The sequence below is a fragment of the Cherax quadricarinatus genome, chromosome 98 (genome assembly GCF_038502225.1).
Source record: "Cherax quadricarinatus isolate ZL_2023a chromosome 98, ASM3850222v1, whole genome shotgun sequence".
Taxonomy (NCBI): Eukaryota; Metazoa; Arthropoda; class Malacostraca; order Decapoda; family Parastacidae; genus Cherax; species Cherax quadricarinatus.
The window spans coordinates 9,787,646-9,811,405 of NC_091389.1; the positions used below are offsets into that span (position 1 = coordinate 9,787,646).

General features: G+C 39.9%; 1 protein-coding gene across 1 annotated transcript in view; it reads left to right on the top strand.

Annotated features, from left to right (window-relative positions):
- The window catches only part of LOC128702477 (uncharacterized), a 32,322-nt gene extending 25,355 nt beyond the window's left edge, over positions 1-6,967 (top strand). Inside the window, exon 4 of the mRNA XM_070105374.1 lies at positions 246-6,967. Coding sequence (XP_069961475.1) covers positions 246-643 — 398 coding nt within the window. The 3' untranslated portion in view covers positions 644-6,967. The remainder of the gene's footprint in view (positions 1-245) is intronic.
- Positions 6,968-23,760: the final 16,793 nt, after the last annotated feature.

Genomic DNA, 23,760 nt, shown 5'->3' on the forward strand with positions numbered 1-23,760 from the left:
CACAGGGCAGTAGTACCTCCCTGGGCAGTTAATGTCTACCAACCTATTACCACAGGACGGTAGTACCTTCCTGGGCAGTTGCTGTCTACCAACCTACTACCACAGGACAGTAGTACCTCCCTGGGCAGTTAATGTCTACCAACCTATTACCACAGGACAGTAGTACCTTCCTGGGCAGTTGCTGTCTACCAACCTACTATCTAGGATGTAAACTATATATAATTAAATAATATTTGATCTTTCAGTGATAGAATCATCACGGAACAGAGATGAGGAACAGAGACAAGAGATGCAACAGGAAGAGGAGCTCCCATTGTTGCAAAACATGCAGGATATCAAGCAAGAGGACTTGCTACCACAGTACGAGGACCATGAGGAGCAACTACCGCTGTTGCAGAACATGCTGTGTATCAAGCACGAGGACTCCCCACCTGAACACATGCAACAAGAGCAGCAACAACCATCATCGTTGCAAAACGTGATATACATTAAACAGGAAGACTCACTAGTGCAGGATATGCAACAAGACCCTCTTGCGCAAGACGTGAAACAAGGCGAACAACCACCACAGTCGCATAGCATACCAGATGTTAAGCAAGAGGCGCTGGCACTACAGAGCGTGCAACAAGATCATATATCATAGGAGGTACAATGAATGAATGTAATTCAACAAGAACCATAACATTTTTGTGATATGGTTAATTACTTTGTATGTAAGGTTAGCTATGTACACTGAGAGGTGAATATCTTACGTATATTCACTAAGAGTTATGTCTCTCAGTCTGTATACACCAAGAGGTGTATATCTCTTGTGTATATACACTGAGCAGTGTATGTCTCAGTCTACATTGAGAGATGTATATTGTGTATATACACTGAGCTGTATGTTTCTCATGTCATTATACACTTCAGAGGTATTTATGTCTCTGTCGATATACACTGAGTGTATAATCCCTATTTTAGGGATTAAAGTGATTTTGACTGGTGGTGTATATGTGACACACAGCCTTAATGACTCTTTGTGTTGTCGATAAGCTTCAAGGTCAGTTGACTACCAATGTAAAGTGGAAGGAACCACATAGGAATAATGACTTGGTAAAAGTTAGCCTCCTTAATGTTCTGTTATCACCTGTTTTCTCATTGGCCTGTCTGTTTCATTCTTTTTTATCGAGTTGCTACTGACAGCCAACACCAGATTTAGTTGAAGTAGAAGGAATAGTTGAAATGGGATACAGTAGAAGCCCCATATCTGTAAATTCGATTTTCATGGATTCAGTTATCCACAGTTTACCGTGTCCCGAAAATATCCCTTAATTTTGCTTAATAACGGCCCCAAAGTGCAAAAATAGTGACGGTGGCAGTTCTTCAAAGCCTAAGAGAATCCGTGAAGTGCTTCCCATCAATGTAAAAAATGATAATTCTCAATACAACAAGGAAAAAATTGTATGCTGAACTCACTAAGATGTGCGGCAAGAATGTATCTTCCAATCATGAAGTATAACAACGTACAGTGTACTTTATTATTATTATTTAATGTCGGTAATGTTTTATGGTGCATAATTTATCAATTAAATTTTATCATAGGTGTGTAAGCAAAAAATGACTTATATATATAGGGTTTGCTAATACCTGTAGTGTTGGGCATCTGCGGTAGATCTTGGGATGTACCGTATTTCGTGGCTTATAAGACATGGCTTATAAGACTTGTTTTAGTTTTAATGGCTCAGCATCGGACGTAACTGGGAGAGCTACAGCCCACGTCACACTCCAAACTTATAGCTCCTGTCACTGACCTTCAATTTATAAGATGCAGGCTGGTTTTTGGAGACATTTTATGGAAAAAATGCATCTAATAGGACGCAAAATACGGTATCCTTCTACAGTTATACCAGGGACTACTGTACTCATCATTTCTAGTTCAGTGGTAGACTATACTGGAGACTGTTTAGGAAAAATTCTCTTATTCTTATCCCCTTCTCAAGGGAGGTGCCTTGATGCTGGTGAGGGGCTCTTGATCCAAGGAATTGGAATTGTCCTCCCCTTCCTTAGATCAAACCAGATTGCCTCCCATTTCCCAAGTACTGTTTAACCCGTATGATTTTAATGCCTCCTTCCCCGATTGTGGTAATTTCTGCATATACAGTATTGTACGCAGTTCTTATGTACAGTTGATCCATGAACAGCATGGGGGTAAGAGGGCAACAACCCCCCGCATAGTCGAAAATCCACATATAAATTTTAACTCCCCACAAACTTAACTACTAAAAGCTTTACCGATAAACAATCGACAAACACATATTTTGTATGTTATATATTTTTTATTGTTATTAACACACTGGCCGATTCCCACCAAGGCAGGGTGGCCCGAAAAATAAAAACTTTCACCATCATTCACTCCATCACTGTCTTGCCAGAAGGGTGTTTTACACTACAGTTTTTAAACTGCAACATTATACAGTGGAACCTCAAATATCGAACTTTCTTCGGTCCAGACGGCTGTTTGAGTGTCTTTACCGAATGAATTTATTCCCATCAGGAATAATATAAATTAGATTAGTCCATTTCAGACCCTCAAAAATACACTTATAAAAGCACTTACAAAAATACACTTACATAATTGGTTGTGTTGGGAGCAGTTCGATTTTTGAGGTTCCACTGTATACTGTATTCTTGCATTAAAGTAAGCTAGAGAATAGAAAATTTATTAAGAAAATCATAAGGAAGAGAAAATACATTTACAGTACTGTAGTGTATTTATGGATACTGTAAATTTATGTCTGACTGTCAGTACCTTCATTACTATTGTCTTGTACAAAACACTATGTGTTATATGTATTACTAACACTAGACTTCAAAAATAAAAAAATGACGTGAAAAAGACTGATTGTGTGAATGATGGTGAAAGTTTTTTTTTTTTGGGGGGGTCACCCTTCCTCTGTGGGAGATGGCCAGTGTGTTAATAATATTATTTTTTTTTTATTATCACACTGGCCGATTCCCACCAAGGCAGGGTGGCCCGAAAAAGAAAAACTTTCACCATCATTCACTCCATCACTGTCTTGCCAGAAGGGTGCTTTACACTACAGTTTTTAAACTGCAACATTAACACCCCTCCTTCAGAGTGCAGGCACTGTACTTCCCATCTCCAGGACACAAGTCCGGCCTGCCGGTTTCCCTGAATCCCTTCATAAATGTTACTTTGCTCACACTCCAACAGCACGTCAAGTATTAAAAACCATTTGTCTCCATTCACTCCTATCAAACACGCTCACGCATGCCTGCTGGAAGTCCAAGCCCCTCGCACACAAAACCTCCTTTACCCCCTCCCTCCAACCTTTCCTAGGCTGACCCCTACCCTGCCTTCCTTCCACTACAGACTGATACACTCTTGAAGTCATTCTGTTTCGCTCCATTCTCTCTACATGTCCGAACCACCTCAACAACCCTTCCTCAGCCCTCTGGACAACAGTTTTGGTAATCCCGCACCTCCTCCTAACTTCCAAACTATGAATTCTCTGCATTATATTCACACCACACATTGCCCTCAGACATGACATCTCCACTGCCTCCAGCCTTCTCCTCGCTGCAACATTCATCACCCATGCTTCACACCCATATAAGAGCGTTGGTAAAACTATACTCTCATACATTCCCCTCTTTGCCTCCAAGGACAAAGTTCTTTGTCTCCACAGACTCCTAAGTGCACCACTCACCCTTTTCCCCTCATCAATTCTATGATTTACCTCATCTTTCATAGACCCATCCGCTGACACGTCCACTCCCAAATACAGTGGACCCCCGGTTAACGATATTTTTTCAATCCAGAAGTATGTTCAGGTGCCAGTACTGACCGAATTTGTTCCCATAAGGAATATTGTGAAGTAGATTAGTCCATTTCAGACCCCCAAACATACACGTACAAACGCACTTACATAAATACACTTACATAATTGGTCGCATTCGGAGGTGATCGTTATGCGGGGGTCCACTGTATCTGAATACATTCACCTCCTCCATACTCTCTCCCTCCAATCTGATATCCAATCTTTCATCACCTAATCTTTTTGTTATCCTCATAACCTTACTCTTTCCTGTATTCACTTTTAATTTTCTTCTTTTGCACACCCTACAAAATTCATCCACCAATCTCTGCAACTTCTCTTCAGAATCTCCTAAGAGCACAGTGTCATCAGCAAAGAGCAACTGTGACAACTCCCACTTTGTGTGATTCTTTATCTTTTAACTCCACGCCTCTTGCCAAGACCCTGTACATGTACAAGGTATACAGGCCTAGCTGACGTCAGTGACATATAGTGGAACCTTGGTACTCAAACGTAATTCATTCCAGAAGGCTGTTTGAGTGCCGATCCGATCTAGTGTCGAACAGATTCTTTGCAACCAATTTTCTTTTTGGTTGGTTTTATTTATTTATTAACACACTGGCCGATTCCCACCAAGGCAGGGTGGCCCGAAAAAGAAAAACTTTAACCATCATTCACTCCATCACTGTCTTTCCAGAAGGGTGCTTTACACTACAGTTATAAAACTGCAACATTAACACCCCTCCTTCAGAGTATAGACACTGTACTTCCCATCTCCAGGACTCAAGTCTGGCCTGCCAGTTTCCCTGAATCCCTTCATAAATGTTACTTTGCTCACACTCCAACAGCACGTCAAGTATTAAAAACCATTTGTCTCCATTCTCCATTTTGGTTGGTTGTTATCACTAATCTTCATAGGCCCCATGAAGACTTATTTATACAAATAATATAAAAACCACCAAAAAATGTTAAGAAACACAAAATAGTTTGCAGTGAACTTCTGGCAGTTCATGATTGTTTGGTCAAGTGCTGAGCTTTGTTTGAGTAGGGAGCTGTTCGTGTACCGAGGTCAGTTTTGACCCAGGATGCAACCCACACCAGTTGACTAGCATCCAGGTACCTATTTTACGGATGGGTGAACATTGGACAGAAGGTGTCTTAAGGAAACACATCCTAATGTTTCCAGCTGTACCAGGGATCGACCCCTGGACCTCAGTGTGTGAGCTGAGTGCGTTACCAATTGAGTCAAACCTCTTTCTAAATTCTCCAGCTTTAGATCCTCCACCTTCCTTTTGCTCGAAGATATCATACAATAACTTAATTTTTTCTTGAATCATATTAGAGTCTATAGGTATGTCTTATAGCAATTCTGCACCCACATGAGGCCTGGTCACAGACCGGGTTGTGGGGGCGTTGACCCCCGTAAACCTCTCCGGGTATACTCCAGGTATAATAAAAGCTGCAGTTTCAATACAAGATAAAAGGTATTTCACGAAATGTACAACGTTTTCGCGCTTCCTGGTGTAGCTACAGCAACAACTTCATGAATTTTCTTATCTTTTTATTTTTTTATGGTCCTTACGTTCGATTCATTTATCTTGAAATGGCGGGCAGCCACAGCTGCAGACCTCAATGTACAGTATAGTGTACCCTCAACTTACAAACACATAATCAATCACAAACACTTAATCAATCTATCAACCAAAGGTTGATGGACTGATTACATCATCTCTATTTCATTTCTACTGCTCCTTCTGTATTTGACTGAAGAACCCTGCTGTGTATGGAAAATGTGTGATCAATAAAGATACCCAGCTGTTGCAACACTTGTCTTAATCTTCAATACAGAAGGTCCCAACATGTTCGTAAATTAAACACTTCTTCCCATATTATGAATGTTATACACAACTCAGGAGGTCCCCAATGTGTTCATAAGTCGAGGACTTAATGTATATATCAAGCTGTTCAACTTATGCTTGTAATGTTATAACTTTTCTCGGCTTCTTCAGAGCACTTCCAGCATCAACAGTGGCACTTGGTATGGGACCCATGTTGTTGCTTTCAGCATCAATAGTGGCACTTGGTATGGGACCCATGTTGTTGCTTTCAGCATCAACAGTGGCACTTGGTATGGGACCCATGTTGTTGCTTTCAGCATCAACAGTGGCACTTGGTATGGGGCCCACGTTGTTGCTTCCAGCATCAATAGTGGCACTTGGTATGGGGCCCACGGTGTTCCAGCATCACTAGTGGCACTCAGTATGGGATCCATGGTGTTACTTCCAGCATCACTAGTGGCACTTGGTATGGCTCTCATGGTGTTACTTCCAGCATCACTAGTGGCACTTGGTATGGCTCTCATGGTGTTACTTCCAGCATCACTATTGGCACTTGGTATGGGCCCCATGGTCTTATTCAAGGTTAACAGTAATGCTCTAAACACCGTGAAAAATACCCAAGAACTGCAAGAGATCACTTTTTACTGTGATATGCAATTTACTGGAGAGATGAACTGCTCATGTGTTTAACACTGATACACCTACCATCCGACTTACGACCTGCTTGACTTACGACCGTGTTTTTATGCCAAATTTCTGGGAAATAAACAAGTATTTGTGTTGCACACAGTGTTTATGCTAAACCTTACAGTATAAAACACAGTACTAACAACATAAAAAGTAAAGTAAAACATGAAATACCAAAATAAAACAATAAAATAAAGTCATTACAAAAATGTTTTGTTGATATTCAGTAGTAAAGTTCAACTTACGACCATTTCGACTTACGACCGGTTTCTCGGAACCGAACTCGGTTGTAAGTCGGATGGTAGGTGCATTTGCAACACCTGAGCTCACTGCAATAGCAATAAGAGGTGGCTATGAAATTATTATAGTAGTACACTATGTACTAATGTTAATTTTATACAGTTATGAGTTAATATTGCATCTTTACATTTGTTTACATTTCTCTCAACTGTGATAGCTCTGTATGACCCTGGTGGGTTTAGCACTTAGTTTTAATTATAATAATCTCGACTGTGTATGATTTATAAATGTTTGCATGCGTAAGTTTTGATAAATTTTAACTTTTTATAATAGATTTGTGTATATTTTAGGGTAGTAAATAATAAAATAGAGTAGTATTTACGTATATGTTTTGCATTCACGACGTGCTTAACTTTTTCTTAATTTTTTTTATATTTCTAGGCTATGCAGTTCTACAAATTTTTTTCAAATTGTCATAGATCTCCAAAAGTTTTCCAGTATATATATTGAACAAACATTATCTCTCAGTCCACAGCAGGATTCAAACCTACACACTCTACATCAAAGTACATAGTAATTACAGCGGTGTAAGTACTATGTATACGGCCACTCCTCACTTAATGACGGAGTTCTGTTCCTAAGACCACGTCAGTAAACAAATTCGTCACTAAGTGAGGATCATACTATAATGGTAGTGGGTTTGTGTCAACCATCTTTGATATTGTTTTAATGTCACTTTTGCACCGTTTATAACATTTCTGGTATATTTTTAAATGTTTATACAGTAGTGTACTGTATACAGTAATAAACGGAATAGAGGAAATTAGCTCTAATATACATTATTTAGGTATGCATTCTGGTCAGAGAGCCTGTTGTAAGTCCGAGTCGTTGGTAAACGAGTACGTCACTAAGTGAGGAGAGACTGTACTTTAATGCAGTGTGTGTAGGTTCGAATCCTGCTGTGGACCGAGAGATAATGGTTGTAAATAATTTTGCTTGTTTGTGAATTGTTCAGCATATTTACTGGAAAAAATACGCATATAAGTGGATCCACGCAGTTCAAACCCGTGTTGTTCAAGGATCAACTGTACTTCTTAATGTTTCTGAATCCTGTATTATTCTTGTCCAGTTTAGGCCTGGTCTGAGACCATGGAATGGGTGGGATTCAAACTCATGGTGAGCGAGTACTAAAACTCACTTGTCCTGGGTTTAAACCCCATCTGTTCCATGGTTTGATTAGACTATATAAATTAGAGAATGTGTTAGTGGCTCTGGTGATTATCTTCCCCTATTTAAATCCAGGACAGTCTTAGGACTCACATGGGTTTAAATCCCAACCATTCTGTGGTTTGTTTTGCAATCGTGTTGTTATGATTTTGCGAGTCGTGAAACGATCTATGTGCCAAGCATTTGTAAATGTGTTTCTGTACCTATAGATAGGTACAGGCCTAATACAGACCTGTAAGATAGGTACAGGCCTATATTATCACAATAATAGCATGATACAACGCTTATACAGAGATGGGTAAAACTTACTTGTGCATGCAAAAAGCTACCAGACAGGGTGACCCAAAAAAAGCCACCGGACAGGGTGACCCAAAAAAAGCCACTGGACAGGGTGACCCAAAAAAAGCCACCGGACAGGGTGACCCAAAAAAAAGCCACCAGACAGGGTGACCCAAAAAAAGCCACTGGACAGGGTGACCCAAAAAAAGCCACTGGACAGGGTGACCCAAAAAAAGCCACTGGACAGGGTGACCCAAAAAAAAGCCACCAGACAGGGTGACCCAAAAAAAAGCCACCAGACAGGGTGACCCAAAAAAAAGCCACCAGACAGGGTGACCCAAAAAAAGCCACCGGACAGGGTGACCCAAAAAAAAGCCACCGGACAGGGTGACCCAAAAAAAAGCCACTGGACAGGGTGACCCAAAAACCACCGGACAGGGTGACCCAAAAAAAGCCACCGGACAGGGTGACCCAAAAAAAAGCCACCGGACAGGGTGACCCAAAAAAAAGCCACTGGACAGGGTGACCCAAAAAAAGCCACCGGACAGGGTGACCCAAAAAAAAGCCACCGGACAGGGTGACCCAAAAAAAAGCCACCGGACAGGGTGACCCAAAAAAAAGCCACCGGACAGGGTGACCCAAAAAAAGCCACCGCACAGGGCGACCCAAAAAAAAGCCACCGGACAGGGTGACCATTCAAAGTTTATTCTCTATAAAGATTACAATGTTGAATTTACAGAATTTGGTTGTTGTGTGGTTTACATGTAGTTAAATAATGATTACAGAGTGTACCACTAGAACGCCTAGCATGGCTAGGCATTTCGGGCAGACTTAGTTTAATTCTTTATTTTAAAATATTACAAATTATGAGGTAAGTTGGTATTATGGCTAAGTGACTAAATACTAGTTTGTGAGTTTAGCAATGTGAATGCTTTTGTTTTGGCACAGTACATAGTTTCAGTATTGGAGTATCATAGGATTCATTATTTTAAGATTGAGATTAATATTTCTGTTTATGGTCAAATGGGTGAGTGAGTGTAAGTGTGAACCACCAGGTGGTATTCGTGTAGTTAGTTGATGGGGTTTATCAGGGAGATAAGATGTTTTCTAATGGTAGTTTTGAAGGTGATGAATGTGTCTGCAGTTCTAGAGTTCTCAGGTAGGGTGTTCCAGATTTTAGGGCCTTTGACATACATTGAATTTTTGTAAAGGTTTAGTCGGACATGGGGAATGTCGTAGAGATGTTTGTGTCTGGTGTTATGCCTGTGGGTTCTGTCACAACTATCAAGAAAGCGTTTTAGGTCAAGGTTGATATTGGAGTTTAAGGTCCTGTAGATGTAGATTGCACAGTAGTAAGTGTGGATGTACTGAACAGGGAGTAAGTTTAGATCTATGAAGAGTGGGTGGGGGGGGGTTGCCAGGGATGGGATTTAGTGATTATTCTTACTGCAGCTTTTTGTTGGGTTATTATTGGCTTTAGGTGTGTTGCTGCAGTTGATCCCCAAGCACAAATAGCATAGGTGAGGTATGGATAAATAAGTGAGTGGTATAGTGTGAGAAGGGCATTTTGCGGCACGTAGTATCGTATCTTGGAGAGGATCCCAACTGTTTTGGATACTTTTTTGGTTATGTGTTGGATATGGGTGCTGAAATTCAGGTTGTTGTCAAGGTATAGGCCTAGGAATTTGCCCTCATTATGTCTGGTAATTAGAGTGTTGTCGATCTTAATGTTAATTTGTGCATCTCCTGCTCTGCTACCAAACATAATATAGTAGGTTTTGTCAGTGTTAAGCGTAAGTTTATTGGCTGTCATCCAAGTCGATATTTTGATCAGCTCCTCGTTAACAATGGTGTTGAGGGTGGCAAGATTAGGGTGAGAGATGACATAAGTCGTGTCGTCAGCAAAGAGAATGGGTTTCAGGTGTTGGGATACGTTTGGAAGATCATTGATGTATATGAGGAAGAGCAGGGGACCAAGGACACTTCCCTGCGGAACTCCAGTATCAAGTGGCTGTGTTGTTGATGCTGTGTCTTTAATGGTAACATACTGATACCTATTAGTAAGGTAAGATTTGAAATAAGCAAGCGCATGGCCTCTTATACCGTAATGGTCAAGTTTGTGGAGTAGGATGTCGTGGTCTACTGTGTCAAAAGCTTTTCTTAGGTCAATAAAAATTCCTAGTGGATATTCCTTATTTTCCAATGCTGTGTAAAGCGATCTAGCATTTTTATGATTGCATCATTAGTGCTTTTATTTTTCCTAAATCCAAATTGGCAGGGGTTGAGTATGTTTTGTGCTGTTATAAATGAATATAGTCTCCTGTGCACGAGTTTCTCAAAGATTTTGGATAGCAATGGTAAGTTTGATGTTGGCCTATAGTTGCTTAAGTCTGTAGGGTCACCACCTTTATGTATTGGTGTAACCCTTGCCATCTTGAGTAGTTTTGGGAAGGTGCTAGTTTCTAGTGACTTGTTAAAAAGTAATGAAATAGCATGCGAAAGGATATGGGCCGCTCGCTTGTACAGTAATGGTGGGACATTAGACAGATTTCCTGAGTTGTTTTTAAGTGACTTTATAATCTCGGTGACTTCCGAGGGCTCAGTTGGTGCAAGATAGAAGGAATTTGGGAAATTCCCATCTAGGTAGTCCCCGGCATGGGCATTAGTATGTGGGATTTTATTGGCGAGATTAGATCCTATGGTTGAGAAGAAGTCGTTTATCTTGTTAGCTGTGTCAGTGGGATGTAGTGGTGTTTCATTAGGTTTAGTTAGGACAATATTCTTGTTTTTTTTCAGTTTGTGGGTCCCTAGACTCTGAGAGAGTGTTTTCCAGGTCTTTTTTATATCTCCTCTAGTGTCTGTGAATCTACTGGAGTAGTATAGTTGTTTGGCTTTCTTTATTACTTTGGTGAGAACTGATGAATAGTGTTTAAGAATATCTTTGTGTATTAAGCCCTGTCTATATTGCTTTTCATATTGGTGTTTCTTGTCAATGGATTTCAGAATGGTGCTGGTTAGCCATGGGCAACCAAGCCGTTTGTTTGTAATCTGTTTCGTTTTTATAGGACAATGTTTGTTGTATAGTCTAAGTAATTTGTTAAGAAAAATGTCTGTCCAGTCATCAATACCATTGGCCTTGGAGAATTCTGTAGGCCAGTCAACAATCTCTAGGTCAGTTGTGAACTTCCTTATTGAGGCCTCGTCATGGAGTCTAAATGAGACTTTGTTGTATTCAAGTGGTGGTTTATTAATGTTTGTCAGGAGGAAGGTAGGGTAGTGGTCTGTAGTGCTATCTGTGATTATCCCTGATTTAAGGGGGGCTAGTATATTGGTCCATATGTGGTCTATTATGGTTGCACTTGTCTCAGTGAGCCTGGTTGGTTTAGTTATTGTTGGTATGAGAAGTGTGTTGTTCATATTGTTGATGAAATCAGTTACAGGCTGATCATCTAGTAAGCCAAGGTTGATGTTGAAGTCTCCAGCTAAGAGAAGGTGGTGCTTATTCATTTGTCTGTTTGTTATTAGTGACTTTAATTTCTCACTGAAATTTGGGATGTTTGTGTGAGGTATCCGGTAAATGGCACCGATTGTTATAGGTGTCTTAAGGTTTTTTACAGTAAAATTAGCAAAAATGTATTCCCCATATTCATCACTAAAGCAAGTGGTGCTAATACAAGATAATTGGTTAGAGTAATAGATTGCAATACCACCCCCAACTTGGTTTGGTCTGCAGTTGTGAATTGCTGTGTATCCTGGTAGAGGGTAGATATCTATTGTGTCCTGCTTAAGCCAGGTCTCAGTAAGAATAATGCAGGAGAAGGGTGTCTTTAGTGATTCAAGGAGTGCCAGGAGGTCATCATAGTGTTTGCTTAAGGACCTGATGTTGTAGTTAAGTACTGATAGGCTTTTAGCATTGTTTAGGATAGTGCTGGCTTGTGATGCTGTGTAATAAAGGCAGTTACTTTCCAATAGGTTTTGATTGGGTGTCAGATTATGGAGGTTTAGATCAGGGTCAACGTGATCAATCATCTTCTAGGTTTAAATTATGGTTATTTATATCCTGAGTTATGTGTTGAGTTCTAGTACTGATATCTGTAGTGGTGGGAAGCTTGGATAAGTATATAGCTAGAGTATTTTGGTCATATAAAGTATAGTCACTACTACACATAATGAAGTTGATGTTGTCTATGTGTTGTGCTGGAATGAACTAAAGTACAACTAGGTATAAACTAGTAATATAAAAATACAAATTTAAAATAGAACAAGACTCTCACTTGTAATTGCACTAAGGTCTAATATAATGACTTTTGTGGAGTCTATGTTTTGAGCTAGAATGAGCTATAGTACAACTAGATTTAATCTAATAATATAAAAATACAAATTAAAAATAGCACCAGTCTCTCACTAGTAATTGCACTATGGTCTAATATAGTGAATTTGGTATTGGCTATAGTACAACTGAGTTTAATAGATGGAGAAAATCAAGGTTGGAGCGCTGCGCACGTCAATGTAGATCTATATTTGGACAGTTTGACCCCTCAAGGAAGGTTCCTTGATGTTGGTGAGGGGCTCTTGATTTAGGGAATTGGATCTGTGCTCCAGTTCCCCGAATTAAGCCTGAATGCCTTCCACATCCCCCCCCCCAGGCGCTGTATAATCCTCCGGGTTTAGCGCTTCCCCCTTGATTATAATAATAATGGACAGTTTAAGGGTTAATTGAGGAACAGAGTGAAGCACGTCTCGTACACTTGTCCTGTTTCCTGACAGACCTTATGCATTAGGTTCAGTCTGCCCGAAATGCCCCGGCATGGTAGTTGCTTTCTTTGTACTTAGCAAATCAAAATTATAATTACACATCGTATTATTATTATTATAATCAAAAGAAGCGCTAAGCCACAAGGACTATATAGCATTACACATCGTAAACTATGCAAAGAAATAAGATCCTTACTACTACTATACCCTCCCCTCAATGAAGGTTCCTTGATGCTGGTGAGGGCTCTTGATCCCAGGAATTGGACTTGTCGTCCTCTTTCATTGATTGAACCAAATTTCCTTCCATTCCCCATGTGTTTATTGACCCTGTGTGGAAAATAATTTACACACACATTACTGTCACTAACAGAACCGTACCATCATTAACAGAACTGTACCATCATTAACAGAACTGTACCATCATTAACAGAACTGTACCATCATTAACAGAACTGTACCATCATTAACAGAACTGTACCATCATTAACAGAACCGTACCATCATTAACAGAACTGCACCATCATTAACAGAACTGTACCATCATTAACAGAACTGTACCATCATTAACAGAACTGCACCATCATTAACAGAACTGCACCATCATTAACAGAACTGTACCATCATTAACAGAACTGTACCATCATTAACAGAACTGTACCATCATTAACAGAACTGTACCATCATTAACAGAACTGTACCATCATTAACAGAACTGTACCATCATTAACAGAACTGTACCATCATTAACAGAACTGTACCATCATTAACAGAACTGTACCATCATTAACAGAACCGTACCATCATTAACAGAACTGCACCATCATTAACAGAACTGTACCATCATTAACAGAACTGTACCATCATTAACAGAACTGCACCATCATTAACAGAACTGCACCATCATTAACAGAACTGTACCATCATTAACAGAACTGCACCATCATTAACAGAACTGCACCATCATTAACAGAACTGTACCATCATTAACAGAACTGTACCATCATTAACAGAACTGTACCATCATTAACAGAACTGTACCATCATTAACAGAACTGCACCATCATTAACAGAACTGTACCATCATTAACAGAACTGTACCATCATTAACAGAACTGTACCATCATTAACAGAACTGTACCATCATTAACAGAACTGTACCATCATTAACAACTGTACCATCATTAACAGAACTGTACCATCATTAACAGAACTGTACCATCATTAACAGAACTGTACCATCATTAACAGAACTGCACCATCATTAACAGAACTGTACCATCATTAACAGAACTGTACCATCATTAACAGAACTGTACCATCACTAACAACTGTACCATCATTAACAGAACTGTACCATCATTAACAGAACTGTACCATCATTAACAGAACTGTACCATCATTAACAGAACTGTACCATCATTAACAGAACTGTACCATCATTAACAGAACTGTACCATCATTAACAGAACTGTACCATCATTAACAGAACTGTACCATCATTAACAGAACTGTACCATCATTAACAGAACTGTACCATCATTAACCAGACTCCATTCAAAATTAAATAGCAAGTTAAAAGGCTATTTAATTTTGGGTGTACTTTTTGTATTTGCAAAAAAATTACTCTACGTCTAATAGTTTTTTAAGATAGCTGACATAATAATAATAATAATAAATAAGTTTATATAGGTACAGGTATACATAAATACAGTTACACAAATTATCATACATAGTACCATATAGTAGAACTCCGGTATACATGGATTCGGTATCCACGATTCCAGTTAACCATGGTTTACTGTGGCCCAAAATACCCCTTAATTTTGCTTAATGGCTCTAAAGTGCAGAAGTAGTGATGATGGAAATTTTTCAAAGCCTAAGAGAAGCCTTGAAGTGGTTCCCATCACTGAAAAAAAGTGATAATTCTCAGTTTATCGTAATTTATCAGTTAAACTTTATCGTAGGTGTGTATGTAAACGAGAAATGACATATATATGGTTCGCTACTATCCACAGTTTTGGGCATCCATGGCAGGTCTTGGAATGTATCTCCTATTGAATATGGGGGATACTATACTATATGTAAATTACCCACCAAGATAACCCAACAAAAGTCAGTGACGTGTGTGTCTTTTATCCCTATATGGTTCCTTGAAGCCTAGCGCACAAGAATGTCTTAATTGAAAAATATGAACCAAAGGTGTCTTTGGTTTGATTACAATCAATAATACTGTTAAATGTGTATTTAGTAAGAGAGAGAATGATTGTGTAGTTAGGTGGAGATTGTAGTGCCTCGATTCTGGTGCTTATAAACAATATTAATCATCATGGATAACTGAAGTGTTATGATCACTTGTCACTGCTCGGTATAACCCACATGGAGGCGGAAACTCAGATGATTGGTTGATCTGTGTAGTATTTTGATCCCTCCCCATGAGAAGGTAGAACGGAATTCTTCCTCTGTAAGCCATGTGTGTTGTACGAGCGACTAAAATGCCGGCAACAAGGTGTTAGTAACACCTTCTCCTGTATAAATTACTAGGTGCTGGCAACAAGGTGCTAGTAACACCTTCTCCTGTATAAATTACTAGGTGCTGGCAACAAGGTGCTAGTAACACCTTCTCCTGTATAAATTACTAGATGCTGGCAACAAGGTGCTAGTAACACCTTCTCCTGTATAAATTACTAGGTGCTGGCAACAAGGTGCTAGTAACACCTTCTCCTGTATAAATTACTAGGTGCTGGCAACAAGGTGCTAGTAACACCTTCTCCTGTATAAATTACTAGGTGCTGGCAACAAGGTGCTAGTAACACCTTCTCCTGTATAAATTACTAGGTGCTGGCAACAAGGTGCTAGTAACACCTTCTCCTGTATAAATTACTAAACGCCGGCAACAAGGTGCTAGTAACGCCTTCCATATAAATTACTAAACGCCGGCAACAAGGTGCTAGTAACGCCTTCCATATAAATTACTAAACGCCGGCAACAAGGTGCTAGTAACGCCTTCCATATAAATTACTAAACGCCGGCAACAAGGTGCTAGTAACACCTTCTCCTGTATAAATTACTAAATGCTGGCAACAAGGTGTTAGTAACACCTTCTCCTGTATAAACTACTAAATGCTGGCAGCAAGGTGCTAGTAACACCTGTATAAATTACTAAATCTAAAAAGAAAAACTTTGGTTTTTCTTTTTAGGTCGCTCTGCCTCAGTGGGAGATGGCCAGTGTGTTAAAAAAAAAAAAAATCCCTTTTCATCTGCTGAAGAAGACCCCAGATTGGGGTCAAAATACGTATACCGTATTTCTCGACTTATAGGACTTGTTTTAGCTCCAATGGCTCGGCATCGGGTGTAACTGGGAGAGCTACAGTCCACGCCACACCCCAAACTTATAGCTCCCGTCACTGACCTTCAGTTTATAGGACGCAGGCTGGTTTTTGAGACGTGGAAAAAAACGTGCGTCTAATAAGCCGCGAAATACGGTACGTATCAATCACTCTCCCGGGTTTGTGTCTCCATGTGGGTTATTATTGAGTGTTAATCATCATTTTCTGCTGTACTGATTTCATTTTTTATTAATTCACAAACCTGTCATTTGTAGAATAGTAAATGACATCGTACGATTTAATGTTGATCTTTATTGTCTGTAATAACTGACCCATGGACCTGGAGGAGCCTACCCAGTAGGCCTACTATACTGCCTATCAATAATTACCTACCCAGTAGGCCTGTCAATAATTACATTCTAGGTTGAATTAGAGAGGAACCTACCCAGTAGGCCTACTACACTGCCTATCAGTAATTACCTGTCCAGTAGGCCTATCAATAATTACATTCTAGGTTGAATTAGAGAGGAACCTACCCAGTAGGCCTACTATACTGCCTATCAGTAATTACCTGCCCAGTAGGCCTGTCAATAATTACATTCTAGGTTGAATTAGGAACCTACCCAGTAGGCCTACTATACTGCCTATCAGTAATTACCTACCCAGTAGGCCTGTCAATAATTACATTCTAGGTTGAATTAGAGAGGAACCTACCCAGTAGGCCTACTATACTGCCTATCAGTAATTACCTACCCAGTAGGCCTGTCAATAATTACATTCTAGGTTGAATTAGAGAGGAACCTACCCAGTAGGCCTACTATACTGCCTATCAGTAATTACCTACCCAGTAGGCCTGTCAATTACATTCTAGGTTGAATTAGAGAGGAACCTACCCAGTAGGCCTACTATACTGCCTATCAGTAATTACCTACCCAGTAGGCCTGTCAATTACATTCTAGGTTGAATTAGAGATGAACCTACCCAGTAGGCCTACTATACTGCCTATCAGTAATTACCTACCCAGTAGGCCTGTCAATAATTACATTCTAGGTTGAATTAGAGAGGAACCTACCCAGTAGGCCTACTATACTGCCTATCAGTAATTACCTACCCAGTAGACCTGTCTATAATTACATTCTAGGTTGAATTAGAGAGGAACCTACCCAGTAGGCCTACTATACTGCCTATCAGTAATTACCTACCCAGTAGGCCTGTCAATAATTACATTCTAGGTTGAATTAGAGAGGAACCTACCCAGTAGGCCTACTATACTGCCTATCAGTAATTATCTACCCAGTAGGCCTGTCAATAATTACATTCTTCTAGGTTGAATTAGAGGAACCTACCCAGTAGGCCTACTCCACTACCTATTGAGGGTAGTAAAAATTCCATAATAAACATTTTCTGTTTATTTTAACAATGAAAAACACAAAAACTGGTAAACAAACACAAAATACACATTAAAAAATGTATATGTACATAAACATTCTGGGTAGGCTGTGAACGTTCATCTTTTTGACACAGGTCAAAAAATATAGGCCTATGGATGTCCATAGGCTGGTTTTAACCTACCAATGGAATCCTGAGCAGAAATATTATTTTTTTTTTGGAACTGGGCACTGAGCTTTTCTGGTCTTAGGCCTATAAAGACACACTAATGGAGCTTTTCTGGTCTTAGATCTTTAGAGACCCACTAATTTAACTTGTGGTCATCTGAGTAAGACCTCCTGGCTTCCCTCTCCACCCCTTCAAAAATTAACATCACCACTGATTACAATATATTTCTGGTGTATTGGGAGAGTATTTAAAAATATATATATTGAAAAAATACCCAGTGGTACCTCGAGTTACGAACATCTACCAACTCGAACAATTATGTAAGTGTATTTTTGTAAGTGCTTTTGTAAGTGTATTTTTGGGGGTCTGAAACGGACTAATCTAATTTACATTATTCCTTATGGGAACAAATTCGTTCTTTATCGGCACTCGAACAGCCTTCTGGAACGAATTAGGTTCGTATCCCGAGGTACCACGTATTTCTTAATGCCACATAATACTGCAAGGGGGTTTAATAAATAAAAAAAATTATCAGATGATTCTTTTTACATTTAAAAATCCACATTCAACATTAATATATAGACGGTAACATTAATGTTATATTCTTAAGAGATTAATATTGCAAAATGCATTGTTGTATGGTTGTATACACCTGTATGGTTGCTTGAATGTTGGTGGTGTATTTATCTATCAAGGCACTGGACAGGCACCTAAATTCAACAGCCTGGTTGATCAGACCCTAATCCACCATGAGGCCTGGTCTCAGACCGATCCCCAGGGACGTTGACCCCCCAAAACCCTCTCCAGGTACCTCAAACTTCTGCTCTTCATCCTTCTCTGTATTGGACTGAGGAAGTCGCTGGCTGGCCAGAAGGTTCCGCAGTAAAGGTACCGAAGTGTTGCACAACTGTCTAATTATAATAACAGCTACAAAAATGCTATGGAACTGACAGTAGTTAAGTGCAGGCAAAGGAGTACATACTGACCTGCCTAATATAGTCAAGTAGGCCTACTGCAGTGCTATTTTCTCTTGCATTATTGAATTTTTAGGCACAAATTAAATGTCTTTAGGTGAAATAACCAAAATAGGCTTTGATGGTGATGATTTGTACTTGCAAATGTACCCAAGTGTCTCCTGACATGGGATTATCATAAACTGACCTGATCCTTCTTAAGAATCCAGTGGCGTTCCTGAAGCTTCAGGGGCATGTCAGTTTCAACTATTTTCTAATAATATATTATTTCTTCCCCATAATCTACCTTGTCCATAATTACTATCGCATTTGCTTTGTCTGCTTTCGTAAGATGAAGTCCAGGATCTTTCCTTAATTCATTTTTTTTTTCAACAAGTCGGCCGTCTCCCACCGAGGCAGGGTGACCCAAAAAAGAAAGAAAATCCCCAAAAAGAAAATACTTTCATCATCATTCAACACTTTCACCACACTCACACATTATCACTGTTTTTGCAGAGGTGCTCAGAATACAACAGTTTAGAAGCATATACGTATAAAGATACACAACATATCCCTCCAAACTGCCAATATCCCAAACCCCTCCTTTAAAGTGCAGGCATTGTACTTCCCATTTCCAGGACTCAAGTCCGACTATATGAAAATAACCGGTTTCCCTGAATCCCTTCACTAAATATTACCCTGCTCACACTCCAACAGATCGTCAGGTCCCAAGTACCATTCGTCTCCATTCACTCCTATCTAACACGCTCATGCACGCTTGCTGGAAGTCCAAGCCCCTCGCCCACAAAACCTCCTTTACCCCCTCTCTCCAACCCTTTCGAGGACGACCCCTACCCCGCCTTCCTTCCCCTATAGATTTATATGCTTTCCATGTCATTCTACTTTGATCCATTCTCTCTAAATGACCAAACCACCTCAACAACCCCTCTTCTGCCCTCTGACTAATACTTTTATTAACTCCACACCTTTTCCTAATTTCCACACTCCGAATTTTCTGCATAATATTTACACCACACATTGCCCTTAGACAGGACATCTCCACTGCCTCCAACCGTCTCCTCGCTGCTGCATTTACCACCCAAGCTTCACACCCATATAAGAGTGTTGGTACTACTATACTTTCATACATTCCCTTCTTTGCCTCCATAGATAACGTTTTTTGACTCCACATATACCTCAACGCACCACTCACCTTTTTTCCCTCATCAATTCTATGATTAACCTCATCCTTCATAAATCCATCCGCCGACACGTCAACTCCCAAGTATCTGAAAACATTCACTTCTTCCATACTCCTCCTCCCCAATTTGATATCCAATTTTTCTTTATCTAAATCATTTGATACCCTCATCACCTTACTCTTTTCTATGTTCACTTTCAACTTTCTACCTTTACACACATTCCCAAACTCATCCACTAACCTTTGCAATTTTTCTTTAGAATCTCCCATAAGCACAGTATCATCAGCAAAAAGTAACTGTGTCAATTCCAATTTTGAATTTGATTCCCCATAATTTAATCCCACCCCTCTCCCGAACACCCTAGCATTTACTTCTTTTACAACCCCATCTATAAATATATTAAACAACCATGGTGACATTACACATCCCTGTCTAAGACCTACTTTTACCTGGGAAGTATTCTCCCTCTCTTCTACACACCCTAACCTGAGCCTCACTATCCTCATAAAAACTCCTTACAGCATTTAGTAACTTACCACCTATTCCATATACTTGCAACATCTGCCACATTGCTCCCCTATCCACTCTATCATATGCCTTTTCTAAATCCATAAATGCAATAAAAACTTCCCTACCTTTATCTAAATACTGTTCACATATATGCTTCAATGTAAACACTTGATCTACACATCCCCTACCCACTCTGAAACCTCCTTGCTCATCCGCAATCCTACATTCTGTCTTACCTCTAATTCTTTCAATTATAACCCTACCGTACACTTTTCCTGGTATACTCAGTAAACTTATTCCTCTATAATTTTTACAATCTCTTTTGTCCCCTTTCCCTTTATATAAAGGGACTATACATGCTCTCTGCCAATCCCTAGGTACCTTCCCCTCTTTCATACATTTATTAAACAAAAGTACCAACCACTCCAACACTATATCCCCCCCTGCTTTTAACATTTCTGTCATGATCCCATCAGTTCCAGCTGCTTTACCCCCTTTCATTCTACGTAATGCCTCACGTACCTCCCCCACACTTACATTCTGCTCTTCTTCACTCCTAAAAGATGGTATACCTCCCTGGCCAGTGCATGAAATTACCGCCTCCCTTTCTTCCTCAACATTTAAAAGTTCCTCAAAATATTCTCGCCATCTACCTAATACCTCCCTCTCCCCATCTACTAACTCCCCTACTCTGTTTTTAACTGACAAATCCATACTTTCCCTAGGCTTTCTTAACTTGTTTAACTCACTCCAAAATTTTTTCTTATTTTCATTAAAATTTCTTGACAGTGCCTCTCCCACTCTATCATCTGCTCTCCTTTTGCACTCTCTCACCACTCTCTTCACCTTTCTTTTACTCTCCATATACTCTGCTCTTCTTATAACACTTCTGCTTTGTAAAAACCTCTCATAAGCTACCTTTTTCTCTTTTATCACACCCTTTACTTCATCATTCCACCAATCACTCCTCTTTCCTCCTGCCCCCACCCTCCTATAACCACAAACTTCTGCCCCACATTCTAATACTGCATTTTTAAAACTATTCCAACCCTCTTCAACCCCCCCACTACTCATCTTTGCACTAGCCCACCTTTCTGCCAATAGTCGCTTATATCTCACCCGAACTTCCTCCTCCCTTAGTTTATACACTTTCACCTCCCTCTTACTTGTTGTTGCCACCTTCCTCTTTTCCCATCTACCTCTTACTCTAACTGTAGCTACAACTAAATAATGATCCGATATATCAGTTGCCCCTCTATAAACATGTACATCCTGGAGCCTACCCATCAACCTTTTATCCACCAATACATAATCTAACAAACTACTTTCATTACGTGCTACATCATACCTTGTATATTTATTTATCCTCTTTTTCATAAAATATGTATTACTTATTACCAAATCTCTTTCTACACATAGCTCAATTAAAGGCTCCCCATTTACATTTACCCCTGGCACCCCAAATTTACCTACTACTCCCTCCATAACATTTTTACCCACTTTAGCATTGAAATCCCCAACCACCATTACTCTCACACTTGATTCAAAACTCCCCACGCATTCACTCAACATTTCCCAAAATCTCTCTCTCTCCTCTACACTTCTCTCTTCTCCAGGTGCATACACGCTTACTATAACCCACTTTTCACATCCAATCTTTATTTTACTCCACATAATCCTTGAATTAATACATTTATAGTCCCTCTTTTCCTGCCATAGCTTATCCTTCAACATTATTGCTACTCCTTCTTTAGCTCTAACTCTATTTGAAACCCCTGACCTAATCCCATTTATTCCTCTCCATTGAAACTCTCCCACCCCCTTCAGCTTTGTTTCACTTAAAGCCAGGACATCCAGCTTCTTCTCATTCATAACATCCACAATCATCTCTTTCTTATCATTTGCACAACATCCACGCACATTCAGACTTCCCACTTTGACAATTTTCTTCTTCTTATTCTTTTTAGTAATCTTTACAGGAAAAGGGGTTACTAGCCCATTGTTCCCGGCATTTTAGTTGACTTTTACAACACGCATGGCTTACGGAGGAAAGATTCTTATTCCACTTCCCCATGGATATAAAAGGAAAAGTAATAAGACCAAGAACTATTAAGATAAAATCAAAGAAAACTCAGATGAGTGTGTATAAATAAACGTGTACATGTATGTGTAGTGTGACCTAAGTGTAAGTAGAAGTAGCAAGACATACCTGTAATCTTGCATATTTATGAGACAGACAAAAGACACCAGCAATCCTACCATCATGTAAAACAATTACAGGCTTTCGTTTTACACTCACTTGGCAGGACGGTAGTACCTCCCTGGGTGGTTGCTGTCTACCAACCTACTACCACAGGACGGTAGTACCTCCCTGGGTGGTTGTTGTCTACCAACCTACTACCACAGGACGGTAGTACCTCCCTGGGTGGTTGTTGTCTACCAACCTACTACCACAGGACGGTAGTACCTCCCTGGGTGGTTGCTGTCTACCAACCTACTACCACAGGACGGTAGTACCTCCCTGGGTGGTTGCTGTCTACCAACCTACTACCTACAGATATAAAATACTGCACCTTCAGTACAGTCATTCTTCCTAGATAACACCACACGTATGCTAAAAACTGACCCACATAGAGACTGAAACGCAGGAGGTTGATTGATCTGTATATTTCGACCCTCTTGTGGGATCCTTTCAGCTGAAGAGAACCCCAGGAGGAGGTCGAAACATACAGATTAATCTCTAAGTTTGTGTCTCCATGTGAGTTATTATTGAGCACTGACAAGTGATAATTATACTCTAGTTATTCAGCACACATATCTTTTAACAGTTCTGTATGTTGATACAAATATCACAATAATGGAGGTTGGTTGGCTGTCTAACACGACAACAATGATAATGGAATGTTTGAAGTTGCAATTGCTATCCTGGTAAGCTCTTATCCTACCCTAACAACTGACTACCTACCTTATGTGTATTATTTTTCTTAGAAGATAATACACATAACGATTCTCACAGTCGGGCTTACGGGGACACTGGCAGGAACTATGTGGTTCCTCAGGTGTCGCCTGTTTGCTACTACCTAGGAGTAGCAGGGACGCAAGTGTGACTTGAGTGTGTCTTAGCACTGACTACTGTTTACGGCTTAAAGTACATACCTGACTTCTGTGACTTGAGTATGTCACAGTACACTGGATTCTACCTACTACTGAGTACAGACCTGACTTGTGGCTCACTACTGGAGTATGTCACAACCCTGGAGTCTACCCACTACTGAGTACAAACTTGACTTGTGGCTCATCTCTGGAGCTACCACTAACTCAAGTCTGACTCGATTATGTCACAACATCACTGAATTGTACCCACT